General features: G+C 39.2%; 1 protein-coding gene across 7 annotated transcripts in view; it reads right to left on the bottom strand.

Annotated features, from left to right (window-relative positions):
- Window positions 1-526: 526 nt before the first annotated feature.
- hcar1-3 (hydroxycarboxylic acid receptor 1-3) overlaps window positions 527-15,442 on the bottom strand; it is a 44,071-nt gene continuing 29,155 nt past the window's right edge. For 3 of the 7 annotated variants that reach the window (XR_013800258.1, XR_013800259.1, XR_013800260.1), the window contains exon 3: window positions 12,132-15,210. Coding sequence is in view for 4 of the 7 variants with exons in the window: in XM_079635721.1 (XP_079491847.1) it covers window positions 2,648-3,625 (978 nt within the window). In the remaining 3 variants the exon portion in view is untranslated. Of the gene's footprint in view, window positions 3,659-4,229; window positions 4,329-5,421; window positions 5,537-12,131; window positions 15,211-15,442 lie in introns of those variants that run through there. The other 4 variants (XM_079635721.1, XM_079635719.1, XM_079635722.1 and 1 more) reach the window with 4 other exon arrangements.

The raw sequence follows: 15,442 nt of genomic DNA on the forward strand, positions 1-15,442 counted from the left end.
ACTTATAGTCAACTGAATGTTAGCTGAAAGTCAAGTCAAGTCATCTTCATTTATATAGCGCTTTTAACAATGTAGATTGTTTCAGAGCTGCTTTACAGAGATAAACGTATAATTTAAGGTAACAGATTGTTTTGGCTTTATAGCGGTTCTTGAATAATGTTATTCTCCAGCCAAAGCTAGCTTTGATTGATTCACTTCGTCGAAAGGACAATCTGTTATTAACCCTTAATCACTGTTTGGGGTCAAGCTGACCCCAATGGACTTTTCCTTAATTTTTTTGAAGTGTTATACCTTCATCTCAGCGGCATGAAACTCTGTGACTTTCCTAAATAATCTATCTAAACATGCACAAAAAATGGCTTGATTTGGTTGTTTTAAAGGTCTGTAAAAAAATGTTTACCTTTTAAGGTGTTTGGGGTCAAAATGACCCCACATTGAAAATGAATGGGAAAATTTAAAAAATGACTTTTTTTTATTTTGTTTGTCAAAAAAATAAAAGTAAATCCATTATAAATCTGAAAATGTCTACAATTAAACCAAGGTCTGGTCCTAGAGCATAAATAAAAAGTAGAACGAACTTTCTATCTTATACACACACACAGACACACACACACACAAACACACAAATGTATGTGACTGCAAGAGAGAGCAATTTTTACAGAAATTGGCCAATAAAATAAACAAACCTGGCATAAATCTAATTTTTTTTACATTTAAATCAAGGTCTGGTCCTAGAGCATAAACCCAAAGTGGAACGAACTTTCTATCTCATACACACACACTGCATAATAATAATAATACTACACACTGATAATTCTGCAAAAGCAGACAATTCAAAATATATATCAGAAAACAACAACAAATTCTAACTCTGACAAAACTACAGATTTTTTATGTATTTCAAAATGTTTAAATAAATATTCACAACTTATATATCATACATTTGTGAGGAGAAGTTGAAGCATCAAGAAAAATAAAGTGAAAATGAATGTCTCTATGGCCCTCTCTGGATACATGTGGTCATTGCACTTTAATTCCGTAAATAGGTACACAAAAACAGCATAAATGTAAAGAAGTAAATAAAAAAATGATATATAGTTTTCCATATAAAAAATTATATTTCCTTATGCAATCGCTCTTTAAAAGCTTGGGGTCAGTCTGACCCCAAACATCTTAAGTGTTAGGTTTTAAGGGAAGTGTTCCCAGTTCCGGCTGACCTAATCTATGCAGCCTAACATTGAGTTATAGAAGTCTATAATGCATTATGTGAATGCAACTGTAGGTCAAAGAGATGTGTCTTTAATCTAGCTTTGAACTGACAGAGTGTGTCTGCTTCCCGGACAATGGTAGGAAGACCGTTCCAAAGTTTTTGTGCTAAATAGGAAAAGGATCTACCGCCAGCCAGACCGAAAGTCTGTTGATACATTGGTTAATAGCTACATGCTGACTACTTAAAAGCTCTTACTTTGCTGTACTTTAAAGTACTGAGAACCTGTTGAGGATGTGTTGCATGTCTGCAAATACGCTGTTGAACATCTACAACCTAAATTGATAACACTTTACTGACAGAATGTTTAATAGCAGTTTACATGTTACATACAGTGTAATGATTGTTACAAAACATTTAATAGACAATCTACAGATACTACCCTGATGAGAGTAAGTAGATATGTACTTGTAAAGTAAGGTGCATTACTTTATAGTCAGCAGACTATCAATAGACTATTTATAGGGGGACAATCAAAATAAAGTGTTACCAAATTATCCTGTTAGAAGAATTGCGCAATAATTGTATTATTTATTTTTCCATCTGTATCATCAGTGATCTTTTGTGGGGTTTTACGCATGTGCAGTAAATGTGAATTTAGCGTTTTCAGGCGTTTTTTCAAAAGTTTCTCATCCACACTAAAACGTCCGAAAACGCCTGAAAACGCTAGTGTGGACAGAGAGCGTTTATAAACGAAAACATCAAATGTCTCCGGATTAATGTAGACATACACGGTGGGGATGAGACAATGACAAACAGCTGTGATGATTAATACGTTTTCATGACAACTAACGATTGGTGGGAAACTAAAAAACAATGGAAACATAAGAAACAGGTGTCAGATGAATGCAAACTAAAAGTCCATGAAAACAAAACTAAATACACAGATCGTGGCAGTTATGTAATATTGATATAACTATATATGAAGATAATTATAACATAGTTAATAAATTAATCTTATGTTTTCCACAGATTTAATTATAAAAAATAAAAAAAGTTTTTTTTTCTTATGTGGCTTTAATTTATTTAATTTTATTTAATAATTACGTTAAAAGTAGATCATGTATATGACATGATGTATTATATAACATTTCTGTACTATATGCATCAGAATAAAAAATATGTCCAAAAATATAATACAGTAGTCAACATTTGAAATGGATCAAAAAAGTTTTTCAAATTTGTCCTAAGACAAGAACGGGTATTGTTCAAAATTCATGTATAACTTTAATGAAAGGTTTTGATCCACTTCAAATGTTGACTACTGTAGAATGTATATATGTAAATGTATTTTAAATAATGACAAACAACACTATAATGAAAAACTCATTGTATATTAAGCAGTAACACTGCACCGATGATGAAAACCCCTATCCATTCTCAATCACTTCCGCTGGGCATACTGTCCCGTCGGCTCATCTGTAGCTTCATTAATCCAGTCTGGTTTACAGCTTTTTTCAAATAATTGCGGAAGACAGAGCTAGAGAAGCAGTAGATGACCGGGTCCAGAGCACTGTTTAGGTAGGTAAAGGCTATGGACATAGAGAACAACTGACTGGTGAGATTGTAAACCTTACAGTACTTATCTCCAAGCGTTTTAAAATAGAGTGCTGTCAATCCTGTGCCAATGCTAGGGAAGAAACAGAGGACAAAAACCCCAACGATTACTAGTACAGTTCGAATAGCCCTTTGCCCTCTCTTGTCCTTGTCCATCTGGCGAGAACGTAGAATACATGCAATACGCACAGAGCAGAAGACCAGAAGTATTAGAGGCACAAAGAACTCTAAAATAAACACTGCATTATGCAGGTGCATGCCTAGTGGTGTTTTCTCATAGTTATTGAAGCTCCTACAAAGAGAAAAGTTATCTTTCACACTCAGAAGATTGTTGGCCAGCAAAGGGATCCTTAGAGATATCACAACACCCCAGATGAGGCAGGCAACCCCAGCTGCTTGTTTTGTGCTTATGTGATTAATTTTGTGATGCGGATGGACCACTTTGAAGTAGCGGTCAACAGCAACGGCAGTCATGAAGGCAATGCTGGCCGAACGATTGACTGACAGCATAAATAGGTTGGCCCGACACCATGCGTCTCCGAAAATCCACTTCTCGCCACGTATGAAATTGTCAATACGGAAGGGTAGACTCACGAGAAGCAGAAAGTCAGACAAAACAAGGTTGAAGAGGAACATGACGTTGGCCCTTAAAGACTTAAGGTTTTTGCCGAAGACTGACAATGCCAAAATATTCCCAGGTAGACCAAGTAACAGCTCGATGATGAGTAGAGGAGGAAGGACGGATGCCACGTGGTGCTGAATTGACGTACCACAGTGATGTGCAGTGGCGTTGGGTGTCATGATAGTTCAACAGTCAGAGTTGCTGTGTAGTTTCTGAAAATACAGTTGACAGTTCAACACAATTCTGCAATAGAAATAAAGTTGTACAGAATACAACATTCTGCTGTCACCTCAGGAACACATTTCTGATTGGATAAAATGATGGTATTACAACAAACTTGTTACAACACTCTTACTAGAAAACTTGTTGCAACAATGGAGGATGTTTGTGGTATACAAGTAAGTGTGTCTTCCTGCTTAGTGTAAAATGCTGAAGCACTTGTTTTAGAGTAAAAGCAGTTTCATAAACTAGGAGAAGTTAAAAGTACTGTTGCATGAGCACCCACAACATGAAATAATTCTACACCAAAGTGATCATGCAATTTTAACCCTTTAAATTATTCATGGCATTCACAAAAGTTGACAGATTTTTAAAAGACAATGTATCCATTTAAGAACGGATGTTTAAACCATCATGAATGATTTACTTTTATCCTTACATATTATTCTATGGCAGTGTCAGGTTTCCAAGCCCCATTTTTTACATAGTAAATACATTTAACTTAACATTAAAAATTTTTAAATATTTGAGTCCAACTTCTGAGCAAATATTGTTTTGACTTACCAGAGTTCACTACAGACTAGTTTTCTGATTCAGACTCACTGAGATGTAAGCAGAGGGTGTAAATAAGGTTGTCTCCGCTGAAGTTTAATGTTCTCATTTGAGGGCAATGACCGCCCAGAGCTTGTCTTAAAGCAAGCTTCCTCTTGTGTGTCATAGTATGGCAAGCCGTTTTAACATTTAAAAATTTTAACCGACTAGTATCATGCTACTAGTACTTATTTTTTAGATACTAGTATCTATTCCATTAAGTACTAGTACTTATTCATTACATACTAGTGCTTATTCTTCAGGTACTAGTGCCTATTCTTTAGATACTTGTGCTTATTCTTTAGGTACTAGTACCTTTTTAAAGATACTAGTACTTATTCATTAGATACTAGTTCTTATTTATTAGATAGTACTTATTCATTAGATACTAGTTCTTATTTATTAGATACTAGTACTTATTCATTAGATACTAGAACTTATTCAATAGATACTAGTACGTATTTATTAGTTACTAGTGTTTATTATTAGATACTAGTACGTATTAATTAGATACTAGTACCTATTAAATAGATACTAGTACTTATTCATTAGATACTACTTATTTCAATAGTGACTAGTAACTATTCTTTTGTTACTAGTAACAAATAAAACAATTTGCCATTGACTTCTATGGTATCTGTCATTCAGATATCAACTATTCAGTTCTGACTAGTATGTATTCCAATTGTGACTAGTACATATATATTAGATACTAGTACTTATTCATTAGGTACTAGTATTTATTTTTTAGATACACCTTTTAATATATATTAGTATGTATTCAATAAATACTAGTACTAAGTCATTAGATACTAGTACTTATTCATTAGCTACTAGTGCTTATTCTTTAGGTACTAGTACCTATTCATTAGCTACTAGTACTTATTTATTAGATACTAGTAGCTATTTATTAGATACTAGTATTTATTCCAAAATTTTACTAGTAAGATTTCAAATTTTACTAGTAAGATTTTTAATTGAACTCTACTCTGGCTGTTCTGACTAGTCATAACATAAGACTAGTAAAAAAGCAGTTTTGACTAGTAAAATAAGAATAGTTACTAGTAACATTTGGAATAAATACTAGTGTCTAATAAATAGGTACTAGTATCTAATTAAAGGGATAGTTCACTTTGAAATTCATTTTTGATATGTTTTAGCTTACCTCAAGGGCATCCAAGATGTAGGGGTCTTTGTTTCCACAGTATTTTCAATTTTGATACTTTTAGGTCAAACCGTTGTTGTCTGACAGTCATATCATGCAGGTCTATGGGGTCCACCTCAAAGAGCATGCACAGAGAAGTCCAAATTAAACATGATTTAATGACTCGTAAATGTAAGTACACATTGATGGCCTAAGACACGAAACGAGCGGTTTGTGTGAGAAAACGAACAGTATTTATATCGTTTTTACCTCTTGTAACACAGCCATGTCCAAGTGATCTGAGGGCGCGGGCGCTTCCTTCTGTGTGACGTGTGCACAGACTGGTGCATAGATATATATACACTAGATGTCGCATTAAAGACATTCGTTCCAATGAACTGCCGTAGACAAGGCAACATCTAATGTATACATCTATGCACCAGTCTGCACACACGTCACACACCAGGAAACGCGCGCCCCCTCAGATCACTTGGACATGGCTGTGTTACAACAAAAACAGCTTCATCAGTTATAGTAACGCACGCATTTTTTGGCAGTTATGGTAACGGCGTTATTAAGATGAGAAGAGTAATCAATTAGATTACTCGTTACTGGAAAAAGTAATGCCGTTAGTAAGTTATTCCCATCACTGCTAATAATAAATACTAGTAAGTAATAAATAAGTACTAGTATCTATTGAATAAGTACTAGTATCTAATGAATAAGTACTAGTATCTAATAAATAAGAACTAGTATCTAATGAATAAGTACTAGTATCTAATAAATAAGAACTAGTATCTAATGAATAAGTACTAGTATCTTTAAAAAAGGTACTAGTACCTAACGAATAAGCACTAGTATCTAAAGAATAGGCACTAGTACCTAAATAATAAGCACTAGTATCTTGTACTAGTACTTAATGGAATAGATACTAGTATCTAAAAAATAAGTACTAGTAGCATGAAAATAGATACTAGTCGGTTGAAATGGTTAAATGTTAAAACGGCTTGCCATAGTCATAGGAAGAATGAAGTCTAACTGATACTGATCTTTCTATATTATGTTATGTGTGGCTGCATGCTGCAGTAAACACACAATGATGGCATTTAAAAAAAAAACAATCTGTCTTTAATGAATAAATCCAAAATGGAACACTCAGGGTGTTAAGGATAACACTCAATGATAAATACCTATATTTTCTCATTTGTACCTATATTTTCTCATTTGTAAGTCGCTTTGGATAAAAGCGTCTGCTAAATGAATAAATGTAAATGTAAAATACAGCATAGTATAATTACATAAACCAAAACAAGACTGAACACTGAACAGAGGACACTAAGGGCTTAAATACACAGAACTAACTAAATTAACAAAATTTGAAACAACTAATGGGATCAGGGAAAATTAACCCTAAACAGTGAAACTAAAAAACTAAACATTATCCTTTCTTTCTTTCTTTCTTTCTTTCTTTCTTTCTTTCTTTCTTTCTTTCTTTCTTTCTTTCTTTCTTTCTTTCTTTCTTTCTTTCTTTCGTTAAACCTTCTAAGAAAATTATGAAATGTTAAACTCTTAAATGGAATTACAAAACAGCTGTACTAAAACTTTACCATATAAATTATGTTTTATGTGTCCTATACTTGCAGGAAACAGCAATCATTTGTTTCCCTCATAAAAATTATTACAGTTTTCAAACAGATTTCATGAACTCTCCCCCACATCCGCCCCAAACTCATGCCATTAGTTGAGCCAATGTTGCTTTGTTGTGCTGGTCAAGATGCTCAAACAGAGATGTTTTGCTACAGAGCCACAGTCTTTACACCTTTAACACTCTTTGATGGTATGACTGTGGTTACTTTCCAATCACAGTTTGTATCTATTCTTTCTGTGTGCACGCAAATTTACTGTGATCCCCACTAATCAGTCATTTGACTTTTTTTATTACAAATTAGAGAAAAGCAAACATGAGAAATTGTGCCATGGCAGCTTTTCTTTGTTGTTTTTCTTGACATGAATGAGAGCTAGTATTAATAGTGATGTTTCTAGAATAAAACAGTGCAGTGATGGTTAATTTTTGTTGTAAAAAAATTAGAAAATTGAAAATTTTGTTCATTTATTTATATATAGCCGCGCTGGAGAAAACGTCTCAGGTTACGTATGTAACCCTGGTTCCCTGAGATGGAACGAGATGCTACGTTTGAGACACGGTGGGAACGCCCTGCGTAATTGCGTTGTGAAGCACATGTATAAACAGTCCAATGGAAAGATGAGACGTCATAGGCGGGTAACGTCATTGACCAGGAAGCTATAAAGCACCCCCGAAAACAGACCCCAACAGCTTCTGAAAAGCCGAAGCAAATCGATCACAGGCATGCAGGGAGTATGGCAAAGCAACGCAGCGTCTCGTTCCCTCTCAGGGAACCAGGGTTACATACGTAACCTGAGACGTTCCCTTTCAAGGGAACTCGAGCTGCGTTTGAGACGCGGTGGGAACCCTATACCCACGACACCATATGACAAATGCCTGTTCTGTATGAAGACCCTGTCACACACTAAGAAACAAGCTCCCTAGATCCTGGAGTGGAGTCTAGTTCCAAGTCATAACAATGGACAAATGTATGCGGTGAGGACCAGCCTGCCGCATTATACAGATGTCGTGGAGAGAAACTCCTGAAATGAAAGCCTTAGAGGCAGCCATACTCCTAGTAGAGTGGGCCCAGACAGCCAAACGTGAAGGCTGTCCGGCCGCTTCATAAGCAAGTGAGATAGCATCAACTACTCACTTGCTCAATATCTGTTTAGCTTTTCCTGAATAAGGTGGAGGACAGAAGGCCTGCAGCACAAATGACCCTGCAAATTTAGTAGGGCCCTAGGAATACAACCCGGCCTGGGGTGAAGAAAGACTATCCCCATACCAGGTGCAAATCCAAGTACGTGCAGGCCTCAGCCTCATGTACCACGGAGAAGACGAAATAAGGATCTCTCCTCAGAGATAACCCAGCAAAGAAACATTCATTTCAGAAATCAAGTACTGTACCATAGGGCAGATAGCAAGATTCAGAAGGCGTTCTCCGCACCAGGCAGAGAACAGTTTACATTTCAATGCATATTCAGTCTTCTCGTGAAGGGAGCTCTAGACTGGAGTATGGTCTCCATGACCTCAGTTGAGAGACCTGAATCTATGAGCTGGGCCCCCTCAGAGGCCGAGCCCACAGTATCCATAACTCCAGATGAGGGTAACTCCCGGGAGCAAAGATATTGGGAAATTCGTACTGGTGTAGCCTCGACCACACATAATACATCGCATCCATCCAAGCGGAGCTGGATACGTCAGAGATAACCACAAGGGCAAAGTTTTAACCAAAGTTCTCCCAAAGAAGCTCCACCACCTCGGGGTGAAGTCTCCATTCCCCGGGCCTCAGCCCCTGCCTCAACAGGATATCTGCTCTGATATACGAGACCATCAGTGTGTTGTCTGGAGGGACAGGCACATGGTGACCTCTCGGGTCTGACAGGAAGTATTGAGATTCTCGGAATACCGCCATCACTTCTAGCCAATTATGTGCCAAAGGGAAGATGGTCCTGCCAAAGACCCTTTGCCGAGTGACCACTCATGATCACCCCTCCACTTGTGAGGGAAGCATCCGTCGGTAGCATTAAGCGTCGACAAGAAGCCCCCAACACTGGGCCTGGGCGAGGAACCAAGGTTCTTCCACATGACCGAGGCACGTAGGCATAGCCACGTGACCTTGATCATGCGAAAACGGATTTCCCCTCCCCTTGGAGGGAGAAACCCCTTGGTCCTGAGTCACCACTCCAGGGGTCTCATGTACAGAAGGCCAAAATTAATTACGTTGGACGCAGCTGCCATGAGACCCAACAGTCTGAAACTGTTCCACAGTGAGTGACTGGTCTAGTTTTACCCCATTTACGGCGAATCGTTATGGCACACATAGAAAAGTGGTACTCTGAGCTGGGAGGAGCACGCTCTTCTTGGCGTTGAGTCGCAACCCCAACATCTTTAAATGAGACAGAACGGCATCTCGATACCGAACTGCCATCTGGTCAGATTGAGCTAGGATCAACCAATCGTCGATATAGTATAATACGCGAATGCCCTGGAGTCTCAGAGGAGCCAGAGCTGCATCCACGCATACTGTAAAGGTGTGGGGTGATAAACCTAGGCCGAATAGAAGAACCCGATACTGGTATGCTTCGCCCCTGAAAGCAAACCTCAGGAACCTCCTGTGATGAGGATGGATAGATAAGTAAGCGTCCCTCAAGTCTATTGTGACAGACCAGTCCTCGGGCTGAATCTGTGACACAGTCATATTAGCGTAAGCATACTTTGAACATGAGATTCTGAAACCTGCTGTTTAATTGACAAAGGTGTAGAATAGGACGCAACCCCTCATCCTCTTTCGGAACAATGAAGTAACGGCTGTAAAACCCTGACTGTCTGCTGGGAGGAGGAACCCCTTCTATAGATCCCTTTTTGCAGAAGTGTCAGTACTTCCTGCTCCATAACCAGAGCCTGCTCGGGGTCCACCACTGTGGGGAGGACCCCCTAGAAATCTGGGCGGATGAGAACCGAACTGAATTCTGAAACCCTTTTCTATAGTGTGCAGGACCCACTGAGAAATATGTGGCAGTAGTTTCCACGCTGCCAGAAATTCTACTAAGTGCACCAGTCTCTTGAGACTGGCCTCTGGATTTGGTTGAACTGTCACTTCAGTGCCCTGAAGTGGCGAACCGGCAGGGAACTACCAAACTGACCGTTCTACGACCCTCCTCGGAGGATCGTATGGGGAAGCTGACACGTCTACGACCCTCCTCAGAGAGTCTCACCCCAGAGGGAGCCGAGGAGAAACGATTTCTCAAAACCGTCCCTGCCTCGGAGGAACCCTCAGTAGCCTGATAGCCTCAGCGTCAGGACTTATTTTCTAAGTTTCATTAGATATAACGACAGTCCTCAGATCTTGCCTACTTCTAACTAGCTTAGTTCCTACGACCCTCCTCGGAGGATCGTTGGAAAAAGCAGGCACCTCAGCGCCTCGGAGGATCGTATGGGGACGCTGACACCCCGGTGCCCTGAATGGGAAACCGGCAGGGAACAACTAAACTGCCAGCGCTCCGACCCTCCTCAGAGAGGTAGGTAGGGACGGTTTCGAGAAATCGTTTCTCCTTGGCCCTCCTCAGAGAGTCGCACCCCAGAGGGTGCAGAGAAGAAACTATTTCACAAAACCGTCCTTGCCCCGGAGGAACCCTCAGAAGCCTCAGAAACCGTTTCATTAGATATAACGACAGTCCTCAGATCTTGCCTACTTCTAACTAGCTTAGTTCCTACGACCCTCGTCGGAGGATCGTTGGAAAAAGCAGGCACCTCAGCGCCTCGGAGCTGGCCCCCCTCAGAGAGTCGCACCCCAGAGGGCGCAGAGGAGAAACAATTTCTCAAAACCGTCCTTGCCCCGGAGGAACCCTCAGAAGCCTCAGAAACCGTTTCATTAGATATAACGACAGTCCTCAGATCTTGCCTACTTCTAACTAGCTTAGTTCCTACGACCCTCCTCGGAGGATCGTTGGAAAAAGCAGGCACCTCAGCGCCTCGGAGGATCGTATGGGGACGCTGACACCTCGGTGCCCTGAATGGGGAACCGGCAGGGAACAACTAAACTGGCAGCGCTCCGACCCTCCTCAGAGAGGTAGGTAGGGACGGTTTTGAGAAATCGTTTCTCCTTGGCCCTCCTCAGAGAGTCGCACCCCAGAGGGCGCAGAGGAGAAACAATTTCTCAAAACCGTCCTTGCCCCGGAGGAACCGTCAGGACTTATTATCTAAGTTTCATTAGAGATAACGACAGTCCTCAGATCTTGCCTACCTCTAACTAGCTTAGTACCTACGACCCTCCTCGGATTCTCAAAACCGTCCCTACCCCGGAGGGGACCACCCTCAGAAGCCTGCAGCCTCGGCGTCAAGGCTTCTTCTTCCAAGCTATTTTAGAGATAAAACAGTTCTCAGACCTTGCATATCTCTAACTGGCTAGACTGTGACCGCCACCCCGAACCCCGTCAATTGTGGATGAGCCCGAATGGCGACGCTCTGTTTTGCTGCACTTTATGCTGCGAGGAGCTTTAGTAGGCTGAGACTGCTCCCACCCAGCAGTCTCGATCTCAACACCTCAGTGTGGAGATAGGGAAAAAACAGCAATAACCGACGAGCAGGCTGAGATATAGAGTTTTCCTTATATTCTCACTCTCATAATGTTTGGCTGGCCAGAAAATATTTAATTTAGCAACAGCACTAAATAAAACCTCCTTTTATTAGCTCCTCTTTATTCAACAGAGTTATGAGCTGACATACATATATCCCTTTTTTTAACGATACCAACGATACCAATTCCTCGGAACTGGAAATCGCAGCATGAGTGCCTCATCCCGGGGAGAAGAAACCGCAGCGCGTGCTTCTCCCTGAGATAAGGCACTAGATCTAACAGGTGAAGGCAGAGATAGGGCAGGCCCATCTCAAACCCCGCTGTTAGATCCATTTGCGATGTAACGAATGGACTAGAATCATGATTCCATTTCTCCCTGCACAAAATGCACATTCCTTCTTACTTTTACACTCTGAACCCAGATATGTAAATCAAGACACACAAGAGAACCATATGCAAGTATAAGCTTTACCGAGTTTTTAATGCGTTAAGGGATTCCTTGTTGCCTCTCAAAGGGTACTTTGTTTGTGATTTTGCAATAAGCTACTGTGATCATTTGTTGATCTCTCTCTGTCTCTAGCTCTCTCAAGTCAAGTCACCTTTATTTATATAGCGCTTTTTACAATTTTAGATTGTATCAAAGCAGCTTCACAGTGATAACATGAATATAATACAAAAAACAATTTCATCATCGTCCACCTTTAACCCTCTGGGGACCAAGAACGCGCCCGCGCGTTTTGCTCGTGTTTTTTTTTAGCAATGCAAAATAAACTCAAAATGCTCTGCTAATTTTGATCTTTCATTTTCGTGTAATACATCAATCGATCCTGTTCAGTTTCTATTTTTTTTCTGTATACTCACAATAAAAATAAAGTGTTTTGCTTTTTGCCAAATAAAGAAAAATTAACATGATGCGAGTTCTGCACTCTCTCTGTCAATGAACTCCAATTTGAAATGCGTTCGAAAATTATCTGTAACTCCGTGAAAATTCAGTCAAACAGGCAAACATACCCACGGGCATAAAGCTTGAGATCGCATCTTTCAAATGAAGTAATTTATATAAAAAACAAATATTCTCAGCTTCTGTAATCTGTATGAAAAGAGAGCGATTCCAGTCAAGCTCATTACGAGCTCATTGACTTTAATTCGTTCACGCCTACTGACGGAGCACGCTATTCACAAGATAATGTGTTAAGCCATCTATGCAAAACAGGTAAAACGCCCCCAAGCAAATGCTTTAAGTTTCATCATTCAGTCACCTGCGCGTTGGGAAGATGGCACGACACAATATTCTTCAACTTTTTTAAAAGGAATGGAGCTTCATCACTACCTCCGCCTGCAACTCGGAGTGCGCTTAGCAACACAGTCAGAAATCAGAAAGAGTAAGTAGGCTACATATTTTACCCACTATTATTACAGATATTTTACAGATATTTTCACAAATTAATATGGAAAACATGTCGATTTTACTGGTTTTCTAAGGCCAAATTAGAACCTGGAATTGATATTTTTCCCGCAGTGCTGAATGAGAAGAGCCATTAATATTATTAATAAACTATTGTTTTCTAAGTGGCTAAAAACATCTCCATCTCCGCTGTTAAGCAGATGCGCTTTTAGAGAGAAATGCTCCTTTCATACGCATTTCATAATCAGAATGTATTAGCTTTCGATTCGAATTTGTTCGTTTTAAAGTGGACATTTCAAGCTTTAGCCTACATAGGCTATATTTTGTTTCTGTTCTCGCGCTCCAGTTCACGGAGATCATGAAAGCGCGCCTGATTGTTTTATTTTATTTTACTGTATGATAAATGATAAGAGTAGGCTATTTTAAGTTGTTTCACTGTTGATAGGAAAATGCAAGTGTTCTCGTGCGCGGCTCCGTGCCATGCAGTCTAACCCGTATTATGAATGACATTTGACGAATTGCTTTGTTCCTTTTTTGGATAAAAGCGTCTCTAAATATGTAGCCTAATAAATGTTATAATAAAATAATAATTATTATTATTATTTGCGTACACGGATCCCACTTCTAAGTCAGGTGACTGTAAATGCGTTTCCATTGCAGTTTTGCGAAATATTCCTTTTTGCACAGTTGGTCGCAAGATTTGTGTGCTTTGCAAAGGACAGCTTGGTAAAAAGAAGGACACACCAAATGCCAGGCATGTAATGTTCACTTGTGTCTTCAGTTGAACATTTAGTTCCTTTTTTCATTTTTCATTTTCATTTATATTTTTATTTCATTCTTTTGAAAAAGAAATGAAAAGGAGCAGAAAGAAGATAAACTTATAATATCTGCCCCTTATCAACATAAGTTAAATTACAATTCCAAAGAGGTGCGCTTACAACACACATCTACTTTGCAACACATATACAAAGACATAAATCAAATATCACATTTCCTGCTAAATTGATGCATTATATTTTTCTATTAGTACACTATAGTACACATTATATTTTTCTTTTACACTCTTCTTAAAAACAAAAAAACGATGTTGAAGTTTTAATTTCACTATTTAGATTGTTCCACAGACTGACATAACCACACCCATGCATAATCCTCGGTCTTACAAAAAAACGGTCTTACAAAGTTTAAATCAATGTATTGTTTTATGTGAACGATTAAGCAGGATGTTTTTCACATCATTTTGAAGCCAGAACTCGAAGCGAAAGCATCAATTAGTCAAAAGTCTCCGGAACACATATTTAGTATGCGTTTTGTGATCTATTTCAGCAACTTTCATTTGTATTTTTTTCAATAACCACGCATAAACATTATTCTCTTAAAAATACAAACATGTACATACATGTTGCTCACATATTATGGTAGCCCTGTTTGTGCTATATAGAGTGAATTTATACCTTTGCCATTAACATGTTTATAAATAACTGAAAAAAACACAAATGTCAGGGCATTTCAAAACATCCCAAGGGCCCCAAAAACACCTTGGTCCCCAAAGGGTTAAGGCAGATCTATAATATTGTTGAATATTAAATGTCCCCAACTAAGCAAGCCAGAAGGTAAGGCAACAGCGGCAAGGAACCAAAACTCGATCAGGTGACAGAATGGAGAAAAAAAAACTTGGGAGAACCCAGGCTCAGTCGGGGGCCAGTTCTCCTCTGGCCAATGAATGAACAGTGTATGATTATGATTCAGGAGCATTACAGGTCAGAAGTCAGAATGAATCAGAGTATTTGTCCAGTTCCGGTTGGTTGAAGTCGGAGTGGAAAGGAGGGGAGACTGGTTGACACTTCAGGTCAGCGACGTCGTCGTGATCCGGCGCTGGTCCTTCAACAGATCTGGATACGGCCTGGTTCTGGTGGACAGCGGTAAACCTCGGGATAGACAGAGAGACTAATATTAGCGTAGACGCCATCCTTCTTATGATGTACCAAGTACATCAGGATTTACGGGAAGTGTTCCCGGTCCCAGCTGTTCTAAACTATGCAGCCTAACATTGAATTATAGAAGTCTATAATGTGTTATGTGTATGCTAGGCCGAAGAGATGTGTTTTTAGTCTAGATTTGAATTGACAGAGTGTGTCTGCTTCCCGGACAATGTTAGGAAGACTGTTCCAAAGTTTTGGTGCTAAATAGGAAAATGATCTACCGCCAGCAGTAGTCCTGGGTATCGATTCAAATTTCAAGAATCGATTCGATTCCGATTCTCAAGATCTTGAATCGATTATCATTATTCGATTCGATTCGATCCGATCTGATCCGATCTTATATTTTTAAAATCAAAAGTTTTAACTGTTCATGAACAATCAAGTGTTTGTATTAAATAACATTCACAAACATACATTAATGTTGTAAAAATGTATTGTTGTTCACTCAA

This window comes from Phoxinus phoxinus (assembly GCF_949152265.1).
Source record: "Phoxinus phoxinus genome assembly, chromosome: 14".
NCBI classification, from domain to species: Eukaryota; Metazoa; Chordata; class Actinopteri; order Cypriniformes; family Leuciscidae; genus Phoxinus; species Phoxinus phoxinus.